This window comes from Elephas maximus, chromosome 2 (assembly GCF_024166365.1).
Source record: "Elephas maximus indicus isolate mEleMax1 chromosome 2, mEleMax1 primary haplotype, whole genome shotgun sequence".
NCBI classification, from domain to species: domain Eukaryota; kingdom Metazoa; phylum Chordata; class Mammalia; order Proboscidea; family Elephantidae; genus Elephas; species Elephas maximus.
Genome location: NC_064820.1, coordinates 193,252,515 through 193,268,784, shown reverse-complemented (window position 1 = coordinate 193,268,784; position 16,270 = coordinate 193,252,515). Strand labels below are relative to the sequence as shown.

The 16,270-nt window shown below is 40.7% G+C and overlaps 1 protein-coding gene across 4 annotated transcripts in view; it reads right to left on the bottom strand.

The window, feature by feature from the left end:
- The window catches only part of CPEB4 (cytoplasmic polyadenylation element binding protein 4), a 77,766-nt gene extending 67,740 nt beyond the window's left edge, over positions 1 to 10,026 (bottom strand). For 2 of the 4 annotated variants that reach the window (XM_049874340.1, XM_049874341.1), the window contains exon 1: positions 7,448 to 10,020. In XM_049874340.1, coding sequence (XP_049730297.1) covers positions 7,448 to 8,572 — 1,125 coding nt within the window. In that variant the 5' untranslated portion in view covers positions 8,573 to 10,020. Of the gene's footprint in view, positions 1 to 7,447 lie in introns of all 4 variants that reach the window. The other 2 variants (XM_049874342.1, XM_049874343.1) reach the window with 2 other exon arrangements.
- Positions 10,027 to 16,270: the final 6,244 nt, after the last annotated feature.

Below are 16,270 nucleotides of genomic sequence, written 5' to 3'. Positions count from 1 at the left end.
TTTCTGATAGCATTTTGTCACAGAACTTAAATAAACGCATGTTGGGTACACATGTATAAGGCACCTTGTAAAGGTGTATATTTATAGATGTGATTATCAATAAAATATCTGGAAATACCATTTATGCATTGTTTTTGTGATACCTAAAGTTGAATCTGTTAGTTTGTCTTAACGTTTAACTAGCTCATGAATTAAAATGTAATCAAACTAATGTGCTAGCTGATTGTTTTTAACATTTAAGAGGGGAAATGTATGGTCAGCATCATTCAAAGATTAGCATTGGTTAGAGATACATAATCAAATCAGAACAATTTTTATGAGATATCTAGTTCTGTACGTTGCCCATTACATAGCAGGTGTGTAAAAAATGTGTGCCAAATAAATGAATTAAAATCTAAAAAAAAAACTGAACTCCAGCATAAACGCCAAATTATACCCAATTCAAATTTTTACGGTATCTTTTCCTATCTCTTTCCAAAAAAAAATCTCAAATTCTTCATTAAAATATAGTCTTCTTTAATGTATGCAAAAGCAACCACATTGCATGTTCTAAATTTCTTAAAATAACTGCAGGCAAAGTCTTTAAAAATACTGAAAGATACAGGCTGCCAATGCTAACGAAAATTTAAGAATATATATATATATATATATATATATAAAACCTCTCTTCAAAAAAATTGATAATTCTTCTGGTAAATATTTTACGTATCTTGGCTGCCTCTAGCTTATCAAAGGGAGTTATTCTCAGAAATAAAGCATAAATAATAAGACAATGCTAAGGACTGGTTAAAATCTTTCATAAGAGCCCAAGCTATATTTGTAATTAATTTAAGTTCATGATTTTACTCAATATAAAAGATCCATATTTTACATTAAAAAAAAAATTATGCTACCTCATATGGCCATATACTCAAGATACCTTACAAAAACCCTTCAAGTTCAGTACAGTCGTGCGTTGCTTACCATCCAGGATACATTCTGCAAAACAGAATGTCACGTAATTTGGGCGTTGTGCAAACATGCCTAAATCGTGAACAATAGCATCCACTGGTTTTCCACCTTCGTGTTGTCTAATAGCTTTCTGCTGCACTTCCAAAGCAGTGTTTCTCCTTCACCTCTTGCTGCTGCTATCACTAGCACTGATTTTGCTTCGTTTAGGAGACATGATGCACTTCACGGGGTACTATTTTTTAAAGAAAATTAAACAGGAGATAATACTACAACACTCAAGAGATGTGTGATACACAAGCTTGGATGTTGTTGTCTACCAGTCGAAGCATACACTGTTATACAGTAAACTTTTTCTCTGTAAGTAGAAGAAGTTCACCTTAAAATAACAATAGAAAGTCCAATACAGTACATACACAAGCCAGTAAGATAGGTGTTCATTATGACTATCAAGACATACGTATTACAGGCTATATATGTACTGGCAGTGCTACTGCTGTGTGTACGAGAGACGAGATACACGTGTTGCACGCAGGAGGCTGTTCTGGTTACGTCTGATATGTTCTGTTCTCTAATCGGGATTTCTTGAACTCTATTATAACCTTACGGTACCACGAACCTATATACTGTTGGATGTTACCTGAATGGATGTTATGTGGCGGGTGGCTATATTATTAACTTGATGAGGTGCTGTCTTCCTTTGTTCAAGGTCACACTGCTAAATAGAGTTCAGAATCAAACCTAAGTCTGCCGGGACCCAGGGCCTGTGCTTCATTCTATTACATCTTTGGCCTCACAAATAGCTTTTTTCAGTAACTTTGTATTTTACCTTCAGAAACTGATTAAAAATAAGACCTACACCTTTATCTTTCTATCCACTGCGTATTTTCTGAAAACTAGAAAGTAGAACCCGTTCCATTTCAATAATATAAAATATGAAGACAATCTACTCTAAATTTGAAATTAAAAATTATACATTGGTCTAAATTTACCAAGGTAAAAATTTTACTTCAATCCCTGCAAGTCACCTTTGAACAATTAAATATAAAATAAAATGATTTTGTAGGGAAAATTAAAAGGAATGGTCATGTTATAGGCTTCTGCCTTAAAGAAAACATATTGTACATACTATCTTATCCGTGATGAGACCCAAACCCAGATCCACTATGGTGCTGAAAAATATGTCATAGTAGGTCTTCAAGCTTATTTTCCTTATAGTGAGTTAAAGAAAACTCTTACAAAAAATGTATTTAGACTGTAAAACTCCAACCAGGCATTTATTAATTTTAAGACTACTTTTTCTATTTCTTTCTCATGAACACCAACAAGGATTACTTTCAAAAGCTTAAACTCATTAACTAAGCGTAAGTAGCACCTTCCAGTTGTGAGTAGCAACAACCACATTCATTAGGCTTGCAATAAACAGGTTTTTCCTGAAAGATATTGGAGCAATGTGTTGATCATATTCTGTGGCTTCTCTCAAGACAACAAAAAATAATAAAAAAAAAAAAACTCTACTCCACCCACGTTTCTATTCTAGCAATTAAACCTAGTTAAAAGGCCTTCTACAAAGAGAGGTGAAACGGCATCTGGTAGGCTTCACCCAAAGTTTTTTCAATATCTCAATTCTGTTACAGCCCTCCAACCTATGCTTAACAGTTAAAAATTTGTTTCCCCCCTTCTAATATAAACAAATGCAAAGTCAAAGAAGATGTTTCCTATTCACAGATTCCTCTTGGGACTACATTAAGAAACAAAAAATGCAATAAGGTGACATTTTTGACAATTTTAATAATTCACCATGACTTTCAGAACTGAAGCAATGCAGTTACTGTCTGTGCACAAATATAAGATGCCACATATAATTTTAAGGATCAAGAAACTGACAGCAAAAGGAGAGTTATTATAGTGACAGGCATTATTTACCTGGTTAAGACAACGTAACAAATCTGCGGTGACTATATTTAAAGTAAGAGCAAATGGGCTCTAAGTGAAGTCCTGAAGTGTTTCTCTTTCAATCAAATTTTAGGACAGTCTATATGACTTACAGAATTTGCCTTTTGTTTTGTTTTTTTCCTGGTTTTAGCTAATGGAGGTGGCAGCATAATTAAGCTGTAGGTAAGAGGGTATTAGCATATATACCAGGCAATTCTCCTGTCTCTACGGACAGAAGAAAATCGAGGCACCCCTCCAAAGAAGTGCTATGGTCATATGTAATTACCGGTAGGTGCCACAGTATATTATTTGGTGTGGACATAAGAATTCCAGGATGTGTTTCGCAGGGATCTGAGAGATTTTTTTTTTTTCCTTAATGTAAGGGTGAAATCATGCCTGTACTAACATGAATAATGGACCTGTTTCTTCATGCTGAAATTGGGAAAATAATGCCAACTTCACAAAGTAGGGAAAAATCTACATATGAAGTGTAATAACATATTTGAAAGCATCTAGTTCAGTGCCTGGTATATAGTATATACTGAAAATTCAAAAAAAAAAAAAAAAGAAAAGAAAAAAGTTTTGACTTGAATATGATCAAGTTTAGTCTTTTAAACTTGATAAACAAATATATTCCATTATTTTCCACTTTCAAAATTATATCTACAACTAGCTTTTGATCATTTTATTCACCATAAAATTTTCCTCACTTCGTATGTTTCTGGGTGGCATCCTCCCCCCAGCTTCCCTCTCAGCCATATTATGTCTGTGAAGAGGCACTGTAGTATATCAGTTAAAAGCCACATCTTATGTGTGAATGATGAGAACAATAATAATAGTTTCTAACCTCGGAGAGTTGTTGAGTGAATTAAATGAACTAACACATGCAAAACACTTAGAACATAGTGGCATGTTAGCTATTATTATTATTAAACGCATATGCCTTTACTTATATCTGAAAACATGATTTGCAGCATGCCATCTGAATTCATATAATGAAAGCTTTAAACTAAGCAAACATGATTAAGAAACAAAATGTAATTAAAAAATTCCCAAAATATAATGCCTTCCCATATCAGTTATTTGAGGATTATGCACATATTTGAAATCTCTGTTCCTGCTCCATAAACCTGGATAAAAGGGAATGGTGAGATTGGTCAGACTAAATTGAAACTTTTACCATTAATTTTAATTCACCATATATACCCAAGTCTGCAGTAAACAAATGTAAAAATCATTCTGATTCAAATCAAATTAAAATAAACATTGCCCAATATTAGTTACGTTTCATGTCAATTATTTCCTTTTAATACAGCAATACCTTGCTAGCCTTTGCTTGCATACCAATATTATCACGTAGCCATGTAAACTCTATCCGGTATTTCTGTATTTTAAGACCTCTCTATAACGCCTAAGAAATATTTTCTAGCAGCAATTACATTGCTAATATCTATAAAACTTCTTTCCTAAAACTGATAGTGCTTAAGATAATATTTTGAAATAAGACAGGGCTGTTTAGAAAGATGAGTGTGGCTTGCAGTTGCAACAATTTAAATTTCACAGTAAATTGCTTAAGGATCGTTAGGAATTTTAGAGATTGCCTAGGTCATTTCCCTCCCACATTTTATGAAGAAACTGAGCCCCCCCCCACCCCCCCGCCAATACTATAATAATACTGATAGAGCCAAGACTACAACCTAGGCCTCCAGGCTCTTAGTCAAATAAATGTTCCTTTCCATTTTTTCATATCGAATTTAACCAAGTCATTGATATCAACTCGAAAGGATATATCTTTGCCAAAAAACTAATTCAAAAGAATTATTGTTTAAACACACACCAGAAGAACTGCATTCATGTAAGTAAGCATCACAGTAGCCAGTTTACTTACTTCTTAGGATTTTTTTTCAAGATTATTAGGAGTTTGTTGCCACAAAAGATTTTTTTCAAATCACTTATTTTTCTTGTGACCTTCAAACCACCCCAGGACTCTCCATCCCACCCTAACACACACACACACGCACACACACACACACACACATAAAAACGGTGAGGGCAGGGAGCAGAAATCAGAAACTTTCTTTCTAATCCGACCATATCTGAGCCAGGTATATTGACCCATTCTTTTTCCATCCTCTGCATAACACAGAACAATTCTAAGGGAAGAGTTAGTGTCTAACAGCATCTTTTAATATCAATCTTAGTCTTATTATTTCCTAAACCAGTTTATGCTCTAAAGAAACTATCTGATCAAGAAGATGTTAAACACATTCTATTAGCCCCAACAGGGAAAAAAAAAAACTATTAATGACATGCATATAAGCATAGCTCATTCATTTTCTGAAACGTTCATTTTTTCCAATGCAAACCTTTATTAAAAGTCAGCAATCTGAGAATGCAAAACAGATCACAAGTTCACATAAGTTCATTCTGTCAGAGTAGAGCAGCAAAGTAAGAAAAATGTTTTCAATTCTGAGCCAAATTTAATCGAGTTAAAACGTACAGAGTGCCATCTTAAATTGTTAAAATTAGCAATCTATAAATATCCATAAAAGTTACCTTTGCACTACATTTCCTTTAAATTTATGTTCAAAGGAATATCAAAAGCAACTTCTAAAAAATAGATTTCAAGGGATTGCCAATGTCTTAACCTTTCACCGGACCATCAAAGAACAATAATTGCTCGAGTTTCAGTAAAAACTCATTCTAAAAGCAAATGTCAACAGCTTTTTGCTTAGGACTCTTTCAGGTTTACTATTAGAAAAGGAAATATCTATAACTGAATTTAACCAAATATTTTAAAGTATGTCCTAACCATTACACCTGAATCCTTAAAGAAGAAATAGATATTTAACTCCTTGGAATGACAAAGGGTTTTCTTAGCAAACTTCTCCTTCCTCTACGCAAATTACTAATTAAAACGGATAATTCTGCTTGTGCTACTGTATTTGAGAACACTGCAACTGTTTTGTTTTAGGCCTTGCAAAAAAATTTCTAAAATAACCCTCCAGCTGTAACACATGTATATGTGCATATGTACGTATACATGTATATACATCCTTGTTGTTAGTTGTTGTCTAGCTGATTCCAACTCATGGAGACCCCATGTGTGACAGAATAGAACTGCTCCACAGGGTTTTCAAGGCTGTGAACTTTCAGAAGCAAATCACTGGGCCTGTCTTTCCAGGTGTCTCTGGGTGGGTTCAAACCACCAACCTTCTGGCTAGTAGTCAAACACTTAACCATCTGCCCCACCCAGGGATTGTATATAGATATATATTTTTAATTCTTGGTTTTTCTTGTTTGTTTGCTTTTAACCAAGAATGTGTACTCTTACGAGCTATGTGCTCTTGGGCAAGTTATCCCATCTTTCTGATACTCAATTTCCTCATCTGTAAAACGGGAATAACAATAGTACTTACCTTGTGGGGTTGTCGTGTGGACTGATTCAATGTTAGCTATTATTACTCTATACACATATACTAAACACACATAAATCATTACACTCCCGAAGTACACACATTTAGTGGAGCATCTGATGTCCAATTAACTTTGAAATTATCTTGTTCCTGTCAACTAAGCTGGCTGCTCATTAATTCAAAAACATCCAACAACGTGACTCTGGTGCGTGACTCTGGTGCGTGACTCTGGTGCGTGACTCTGGTGCGTGACTCTGGTGCGTGACTCTGGTGAGAATAAGGGTATTCTGGTAGCAAAATATCACTTTTTTGGGGGGGGCCTGGATCTATTTTTGCCTGAACCTTTGTCTGGATCTATTTTTAGCAATGGTTTAATCTTCTGCACCCTTAGTGTTTAGTGTTAACACTGAAAATTAAATAAATGGGTGAAAGGCATCATAAGAGAGTCATCCTAAGATCAACAGTTTCATAGTATTTCAAAATAAATGTGCATGAAGAAAACATTTAGATCATTTTTCTCACTACTAGTCCTTACTAACACAAGGCAGCCCTGAATTGGTAAAGCGGTTTAACAGATATTGCTGGATTGACCGATTCAGACTGTTCAGACTGCAAGATTCTAGGGGGCTCCAGGTTTAAAACGCAACCAATGAGAAAACTAATTGAACAGCTGGTTTTCAGTGACTCCCTACCTTACAGGGGAGAAAGAACTGCATTGTATGTGGTTACTGTATATAGGCAGAAAATGGTCATGAGTTTCCTCAATGAAAAAAATCTATACCTACATATTATTCATTCTCACTTAGGTAAGCAGGAAAAAACCAACCCTGATTCTCTAGTCAGGCAAGAAGGATATTACAGTTAATAGTTACGAAATCACTAGCTACCTGGCATTCATAATTATGCCAAGTCATAAGACTGTCTGTGGCTACAATTACAAAATTATCAAAGAAATCATAGTACTTACTAAATATTTTGTTCCGAATTATACTCCTCTGCTGCTAAAATAATGTCTGAAAATTAATTTATTTTCTATCTAAGAGAGCTCAGATGTGAACAAGGACAATTCAAAATCTCTTAAGTAAATAGATTTTACACCATGACTATTTCCTAATTCATCTAAATCTATTAATGGAACACAATCTTACCGGAAAAGGAAAAATGTTGTCAGCTCTGTTCAAGCTATCTTCCATCCAGGATTTGGGAGCAAAGGCAGAGCTGGGCCGAGCATACTTCTGGAGCTGAATATGATTGCTTGCAAAATTTTTCTTCAAAGGTGAGATGGAGTTCAGGGGCGTTATTCCTCCATTCAGCCCTCTGCGGTGATCTCGGCCTTGGGAGCCTCCCCAGCCTCCATATCCACCACCCCCTGGGCTCCAGGAAGAAGACGGTGTCGGAGAGGGGCTCTGGTAGCTGCTCCATGGAGAGGGGGGTTTGTTAAGATTATTCGCCAAATGAGGCAGCTGGTTAAAAGCAGCATTTCTGTGTGTGAAAGGCGGGGGATGGGGACTGGCAGGCGACCTCCTTTGCTGCTGATGCTGGCTGTGATGATGCTGGAAATGAGGGTGATGTGGGTGGTGCTGCGACAGGGGCCCGATCTGAGGGGAGAAGCTGCCTCCGAAACCAGGGCTGACATGATGGGGAAAATTTTGAAACAACAGAGCACCGTTATTCGCTGAGGCAGCAGGGACCCCTCCCTGGTGAAAGAAACTTGCATCTTCATTGATTATTGTAGACGATGAAGGCGCTATCGCTGCTGACCAGTTACTGAACCCAGTAAGAGACGATGCACTAGATGTCAAGGGTTGGGTCGAAGTCCCTAGCCCCGTGGCTTCTTGATAATCGAACCCTGTCAACACTGGCGATTCGATTCTTATTTTCTCCTTTCCACTGCCATTTTCTGAAGAATTGTCCCCTTGATTTTCTTCAGATTTTGCCTTCTCCGTTTCAGGCAGTATTCCAGCTTCCTGACCTGGACTGGGGGAGAGCTGCTGCTTTTCCAGAGGGTCCTGCTGTTCCTGTTGCTGACTTTTGGCTTTTTCTGACCCCAAGATCTCATCCTGAATGTTATGGGTGGCTGGGGCAGGAAAGAGCCAAGCTGACCCAGCACTGCTGCCATTGGCAGCTGTGTTATTATTTATAAAAGCAGCAGGGCTGGGGGTGGCATTTTGGTGATGGTGTGGAGGCTGCAGATGTGGATGGAATCTGACTGGAAAAGCAGATTTATTCCCAGTATTGCTTTGCACTAGCACTCCAAACCCGTAATCCCCCATTTATTATTTTTAAAATCAGAATCTTACAATAAAAAATAACAACCTGATGTCTCACACTTTTTTCCTCAATGGAAATTTTAAGTTGTTTGTTTGTTTGAAATGTCTTATTTATAGCTAGCTCAAAGATCAAAGCTTATCCCCACCCTAAATAGCTGATTTGGAATTCTGGTCTCTGAAAAACAATAACAACAAAAAAAACCTAAAAAAATCTCTTAAAACATTGACATGAATCCAATCGGGCTTATTTCTAGGAGGGAATAAAAATGAAGAGGGTAAAAATCAAGTCTTTGGTTAGTAAAATAGGCGCTTTCTTTTTCCAAAGGAAAATATACATGAATGACAAAAACACAGCTTCTCAATCATCTATGGATGTAGAAGAATAAGCATTGCTCGAAGTAAAAATATATTTATATATATAATTTAACAATCACATATGGTCTTCCTCAGCAGTTTAGATTCACTCACATAAAAATTAGAACAGGGCTAAGGGGAGAATACGTTTTTTTCTTGGCAGCTTGGTTTAAAAAAATCAGGAATAATTTAAGAACATTATATATTATATATTATATATATAGATTATATTAGGTGATCTGGGGTGGGAGTTGAATTTCTGGTTGTGGGAGAGGAAATCAGCATTGACTAATGGAGGGATGATTGCAGGGAGGCTTCTGCTGTTCCTGGTCCTGTTTCTCCTCTTTCTCAGGGTGCAGTTTGGGCCTCTGGGGCTGTTCCTGAGGCTCCGGGTGCAGATCCTGCTGCGGTCGCTGTTCCTGGGCTCCCCCTGATCTCCTCTCCCCCATGAAATGGGTTGGAAACACCCGTTTCTCCCTCTTGAGGGGGGTCGCGATCAGGAAGAATTAGCGAGACTCGACGAGGACGCGCTGGTGGCCCGGGGGTGCGGGGATCAAGGGGGCGACCTGGAAGGTCCTGCGGTCTCTGCCTCTTCCCCTCTCTGCGGCTCCGGGGTTTTTTTCCCTCATGGGACCCAGGGGCGGTTTGTTCAGTTCTCTCAGTTCGATTCTCCGCAGTGGGGGGGGGGAAAGAGGAAAGAAAGAAAAAAAACCCACTGCTGCGGTACTCTAAAGGAGAAGGGCCTCCCCTCTTTGCTCTCTCTCTTTTCCCCCAGATTTTTTAAAAAAAACTATAATTTAGAACGCTTTTGTTTCTCCTCACGGTTGTTGGGCCGTCGTCGTCGTCGCCGCCGTCGCTTTACCCCGGCGCCGCAGTCCCCGCTGTCGTTGCTGCGGACTCCGCCTTGCACTTCTTTTTCTTTCCTTCTTCCTCCTCTTCTTCCCCTACTGTCGCCGCTGCCGCTGCCGCTGCCGCTGCCGCCGCCGCCGCCGCCGCCGCCGCCACCGCCTCCCGGTGACCGGGTCCTGCAGCCGCGGCTGAGTCCTTCTCCTCAGGACCGAGCCGAGTGAAATGACAACCAGCTGGAAAGACCAAGAGACACTTCCGGTTAAAGGAGGGAGGGATGAGGTACCGGGGACGCCCCACCTACCGGCCGGAAGACCAATAAACTGTTAGAATTTTGGTTAGGCCACGCCCCCCCGGCTCAGGTTGCCTCCCAGGAAGGTCGAAAAGTTATCTCCAGAGACGCCCCTTCCGTCTACGCCTCGCCTAGTGAGGCCCGGCACCTGGAACCCGCCCCCCACCCCCCACCTCAAGTGAACGCAGTAGGTTGCCATCTTTGGTTTGGGCAAGGGACTCCTTCGATGTTTATCTTCCCTCATCGGGCTTTGCAGGAGGAGCGTCTGGAGACGCATGGAAAAGAATGGAATCCTTGCGCATGGCGGAAAAGAATCAAGGGTTGGAGATCGAAGTGGCGACCCGCGAAACCCTGGGTGAACGGGAGGGCTGCCCACATTAAAAGTGGTTCCCCAGGCCTCACGTGCTCTAGCCCGAGCTCCGCCCCGGAGGGATCTGGAAAGGGAGGCGGGTCTTCTCAGTAGCTGTCTTTTCCCTGTAACTGCGTATGCGCTAGACCTGAAAGTGGAGTTTATGTAGTACTCCTCCTTCACCTTCCACCTGCCCCTCAACACCCACTCCCCGAGCCTTGTGCAATTTCTCGTTACATCTGCTGTAGCTGTCTGTGGCCGAGCCATGTCCACCCTGTTCTAGTCCGCCCAACACGCGTTACCAGAGGGACATTTCCGAGACAAGAATTGTATCATGGCCCTCTCCTACTCGTATCTCTTATATGACTGTCAATTACCTTGAGGAAAAAGGCCAGACTCCTTAGTCTTGTATTCAAAGTCTTTCTACTCTGGTGTGTGTATCTTAACACCTCATCTTCTTCCAAGTGTCCAGCACCAAGCGGCTCCATGCATACTCTCTGCCTTTCTACGTGCCCTTTCCTCTGTTCTATACTTGGTAAACTGTTTAGTTTCGGGAATCCATCCAAAAGCCACCAACTCTGTCTCCTGAATTTTTTCAGGGGCTTCCACATCTTGCCATACATGTACATTTGAGCTGTAATTGTAATGTTGGTTATATCTCTCAGACTTGTGCTGGGGACTCTGAGGAGACACTGTAAATAGAAGGCCTCAGTGAATAAATACGTAAGAAATGAACGAACAAATTTGCGACAATGTTTTCTCTGACTGATAACGGTCTGAATTAATATCGTTCTTTGCACATTCATAATATTTGGTTTGGAGCTCACATCTCTCAAACTTTCATCATATGGATTATTTGCTACCTAGGGGCTCCATGTCTTTATTCATCTTTTATAGTCCCACCACTATGATGACCATAATGGCCTTAGGTAATGCCTTGCTATCAGCACAAGCTCTAAAGTTGTTGAATAAGTGAATGTTTTCCTTGAGCAGAAAATGGAAAACGGTATAAAAAAGAAATCAGGGTACAAACAGAAGTGACTATGGCAAAACTAGGGAAAAAAGAGAAGGTGATAAAAGATTTTTAAGAAGAATCTTATGAATAATGGTGGCTTCTATTTCATTTCAACAGCTTTCCTCCAACTGGCCCAGCCTGGAGAATTTCTGCTGCCTCAGTCCACCAAAACTTCTATGGGCTTCAATTAATCAGACAGTAATTTTTATTCTCTTTCGTTATATCATGAACATTAGTTTTGTCTCTGCAACTCTACTGTAAGTTCCTTGACAATAGGGACTGGATCTTACTCTGTAGTTTATCCCCTACAACTGTGTATGCCTTGAGACCAAGTTGGTTCAGTTAAGCGTCATTTTCTTGAGAATACCTTTCTTGATTGCCCTTCTCCCTTCTGGCTGAGCTAGGTAGCCCCCCTCTGTGCTCCCTTAACATCTTGTAGATTCCCTCTGTTTTAACTGCTGTTAGTTGTCAGTGATACAAGCCGAATTCAGAAGAGGACATGGAACCAGGGATATCATTGCTGATGTCAGACAGATCCTGGCTGAAAGCAGAGAATACCAGAAAGGTGTTTACTTGTGTTTTATTGACTATCCAAAGGCATTCAACTGTGTGGATTGTAACAAATTATGGATAACATTTGCAAAGAGTGGGAATTCCAGAACACTTAATTGTGCTCCTGAGGAACCTTTACATAGATCAAGAGGCAGTCGTTCAAACAGAACAAGGGGATACTGCCTGATCTGAAGTCAGGAAACGTGTACATCAGGGTTGTATCCTTTCACCATACCTATTCAATCTGTATGCTGAGCAAATAATCTGAGAAACTGGACTTTATGAAGAAGAATGGGGCATCAGAATTGGAGGAAGACTCATTAACAATGTGCATTATGCAGATGACACAACCCTGCTTGCTGAAAATGAGGAGGGCCTGAAGCACTTTCTGATGATGATCAAAGACCACAGCCTTCAGTATGGATTACACCTCAACATAAAGAAAACAAAAGTCTTCACAGCTAGACCAATAAGCAACATCATGATAAACGGGGAAAAGATTGACATTGTCAAGGATTTGATTTTACTTGGATCCACAATCAACACCCATGGAAGCAGCAGTCAAGAAATCAAAAGATGCATTGCATTGGACAGATCTGCTGCGAAAGACCTCTTTAAATTGTTGAAAAGCAAAGATGTCACCTTGAAGACTAAGGTGCACCTGACTCAAGGCATGGTGTTTTCAGTCACCTCCTATGAATGTGAAAGCTGTACGATGAATAAGGAAGACTAAAGAAGAATTGATGACTTTAAATTGTGGTGTTGGAGAAGAATATTGAATATACCATGGACTGCCAAAAGAACGAACAAATCTGTCTTGGAAGAAGTACAACCAGAATGCTCCTTAGAAGCAAGGATGGCAAGACTATGTCTCACATACTTTGGACATGTTGTCAGGAGGGATCAGTCCCTGGAGAAGGGCATCATCCTCAGTAAAGTAGAGGGTCATCGAAAAAGAGGAAGACCCTCAATGAAATGAATTGACACAGTGGCTACAACAATGGGCTTAAGCATAACAATGATTGGGAGGATGGTGTAGGACCTGGCAATGTTCCATTATGAGTCAGAACTGACTCTATGGCACCTAACAACAACGACAGTTGTCAGAGGGTTAGTTTCTTGAGGGCAAATCCTGCTTCTGATTTATTTTTGTATTCCTAATGGCCAGCAGATACAGAGCAGACGCAAGATGTGTTTATTGAATGAATGAGTGAATTTCAGTGTCCAGTCAATGTTTGAGGGTCTTTTGGAGCTACAAGTAAAATGTCTAAACTGGCAACTGTAACTTGGAGGAGAGAGATCAGCCTTTGGAACCAAAAAAGACCTGAATTTGAATCCGAGCTCTACCATTTCCTAGTTGTGCAGCCTTGGACATCACCTCTGCAAGCCTATAGTTCCTCATCTATAAAATGTGGATGGTATTTCTTCCATCACTAGGTTGGTCTGTGTAAATTATATAAATTATAAATTATTATAGATATTATTATAATTATTATATAAATTATTATGAGAGATATGTGAAGTGCTGGTTCCTAGGAAGTATTCAAAAATGTCAGTTCCTTATTAACATATTAAGTGCAGAGATACATTTCACACGTCTTTTGCCTAGAAGCAGCTGCATGCTTGAGGGAATCCAGGAACCTGTCTTGGTTTGTAGAGGGAAGAGGCATGCCCGGAGCCGCAATCAGGGTGCTGCTAGGTCAGCCTGATCTTTCAAGGCAAAATCAAGGGTGGCTTGTAGGTTTGGGCTGGGCTGGACTGGTGCCAGGATGATCACTGTAGACATTAGCCAGGCTTCTGTTAGGGACTGGGAATGTGGGAGCAGGAACCAAAACCAGTTGCCATAGAACGGATTCTGACTCATGAATTGTGCTGCACAGGGTTTTCAACAGCTGATTTTTTGGAAATAGATCACCAGGCTTTTCTTCTGAGGTGCCTCTGGGTGGACCTGAACTTCCAACCTTTTGGTTAGCAGCCTCGCATGTTAACTGTTTGCACTACCCAAAGACTCCACAGGAGAAAGAAGAGAGAAGCAATTCTTTTGGGTCAGTTGCCTACTCAGAAACCTAGGATACCCAGCTCAGGACTGCCCTCGTTGAAAACATTCTGGTCCCAGAAACTGTCCCATGGTAACCATGACAACAACTCAGCAGCTCCTTTTAGGATCTCCAAATGGATCTACAGTTGCAGATGAGTGCTGGCTTGAACACTGCTGGCTGATGAGAGCCCCTCCCGTGAAGCATGCTCACTGGGAAGCTTTCTGGTTGCAGAGAAAGCAAGCTCTGCCCCAGCATGAAGGGACTACCAGATAAAAAAAGCTCCTCCCTGTCCAGCCGGGGTAGACACACCTTCAGAGGAGTGGTAAGTTGGTGAGTGTCTGTGCCCTCTTGGCTACTACCCAGTCCCCTCTGGGATTTGAGGTCAACCACACCCCGAACCCAGAGCTTCTAAGGAAGCAAAGCCTTAATATCTCCTTCACCAGCCTCTTTTAAAGCTTGGCAGGCAGTACAAATCTCACTCTATAATCACATAGGGTGAACTCTGTTCCACTCCAACTCTAATGCCACTGCCCTGGAAGGATACAGTGTCAGCCTTCTCCCAACAGCCCACACCCAGGCTCCTCAGGGGCCCATCTGATCACTAACAACCAGGGCCACCACCCAAGGCCGCCTGGGTTGTGTACTGCACAACTCCATAAGGCATTACAGATTATAATGTGAATGCTGCCCCTTGGAACTGTGCAATGTGGCCGCCCTGCTTCGCTTATTCCCGTAAGACACAGGGACACATTATGCGAATATAACACCCATACAAAATAGTTACCAGAGACCACCGTAAATTACATGAGCACATGCTCTTTACAAGCAGATATATTTAAAGTAGCCAATCCTTTTAGAGTTGGTGGCCCAGGAGCTTTCTGTAATGAAATCGAAGGACACGGTGTCCTTGGTGTTGATTTTGAGTTGAAGCCATGGTGAGAAGACAAGTCTAGGCAGGTTTATGCTTCAGCCCCCCCAAGAGATTAATAACCGGCAGTTACTTTGCCTGGTAGTGTTAACATGCATTCTAATGTACAGGTAGAGTATATGTTTTAATGAAACTTTAAAAAAAATAAAATAAAAATCAAAGGCAGGTCCTGTGAAGAAAAAGGAAGAGGAAAAGGATTACTTCTGGGATATATATATATATGCTCTTCCAAGAGTATATGTCTACTCACTATCATAAGGCAAAAAAAAAAAAAAAAATCATAAGGCAAGCTGGCCAAAAAAAAATTCCCCAAAGAGGTTTTATTAAACCTGACCTCTGATCTTCACCTGTTTCAATATTGGAAGTGTGCATGTTTACTTAGAAAGCTCCATTGTTTTTTCACAACTAATTGCTGAATTACATTTTCTCCTTCTGTTTGTTGTTTTGCACACTGCGCAAGCCCTCTGAGTTTTCTTCCTGCCTTCACCTTTGTGGGGAGCACTGAAGCCAGTTCCTCCAATGCATTGTTACTGACTAAATGGTTTGGAAAGGCCCAGGACACAAACATACTTCATTTGAAATTCTCTGTACCCTGGCAAAACCTTAGGTGAACCAGTTGACCTTTCAAACTCTGACTTGCATCACAGGGGATAACTTGGATTCTCTTGGGGCTCCTGTGAGCACAGGCTGCTGACCCAGATTACCCCTGGTTGTTTTGACTGGAAACACTTCACTTCCTGTATCAAAACCATGGCTGCGCTACAGCACAGCTGCCATCTCACACCTTGGGGCCAGGCTGGAGGGTTTTCTTTTTCACCTGCAATGCTAGAAAAAGAAGAGCTTTTCAGAGCTTGTGCGGAAGCTGCGGGATCCAGAGGTCAGAGTGCTGGGGTCAGAGACCAAAATTCTACCCCACCATAGCTATACACTCACAGGCCAAAACCAAAAAGTAATTGCCACTGAGTCACTTCCAACTCATGGCGACCCCACGTGTACAGAGCAGAACTGTGCTGCGTAGGACTTTCAAGGCTGCGACATTTCAGAAGCAGATTGCCAGGCCTTTCTTTTGAGGTGTCTCTGGGTGGGTTGGAACCACCAACCTTCATCGTTAGTAGTTGTGTGCTTAACCATTTGAGCCACCCAAAACAAAAACAAAAACAAAAAAAAGTCCACTGCCGACGAGTCGATTCTGACTCATAGTGACCCCATAGGACAGAGCAGAACTGCCCCATAGGGTTTCCAAGGCTGTAAGTCTTTCCAGCAGCAGACCGCCACATCTTTCTCCTTTGGATAGGCTAGTGGGTTAGAATCTCTGCCCTTTCAATT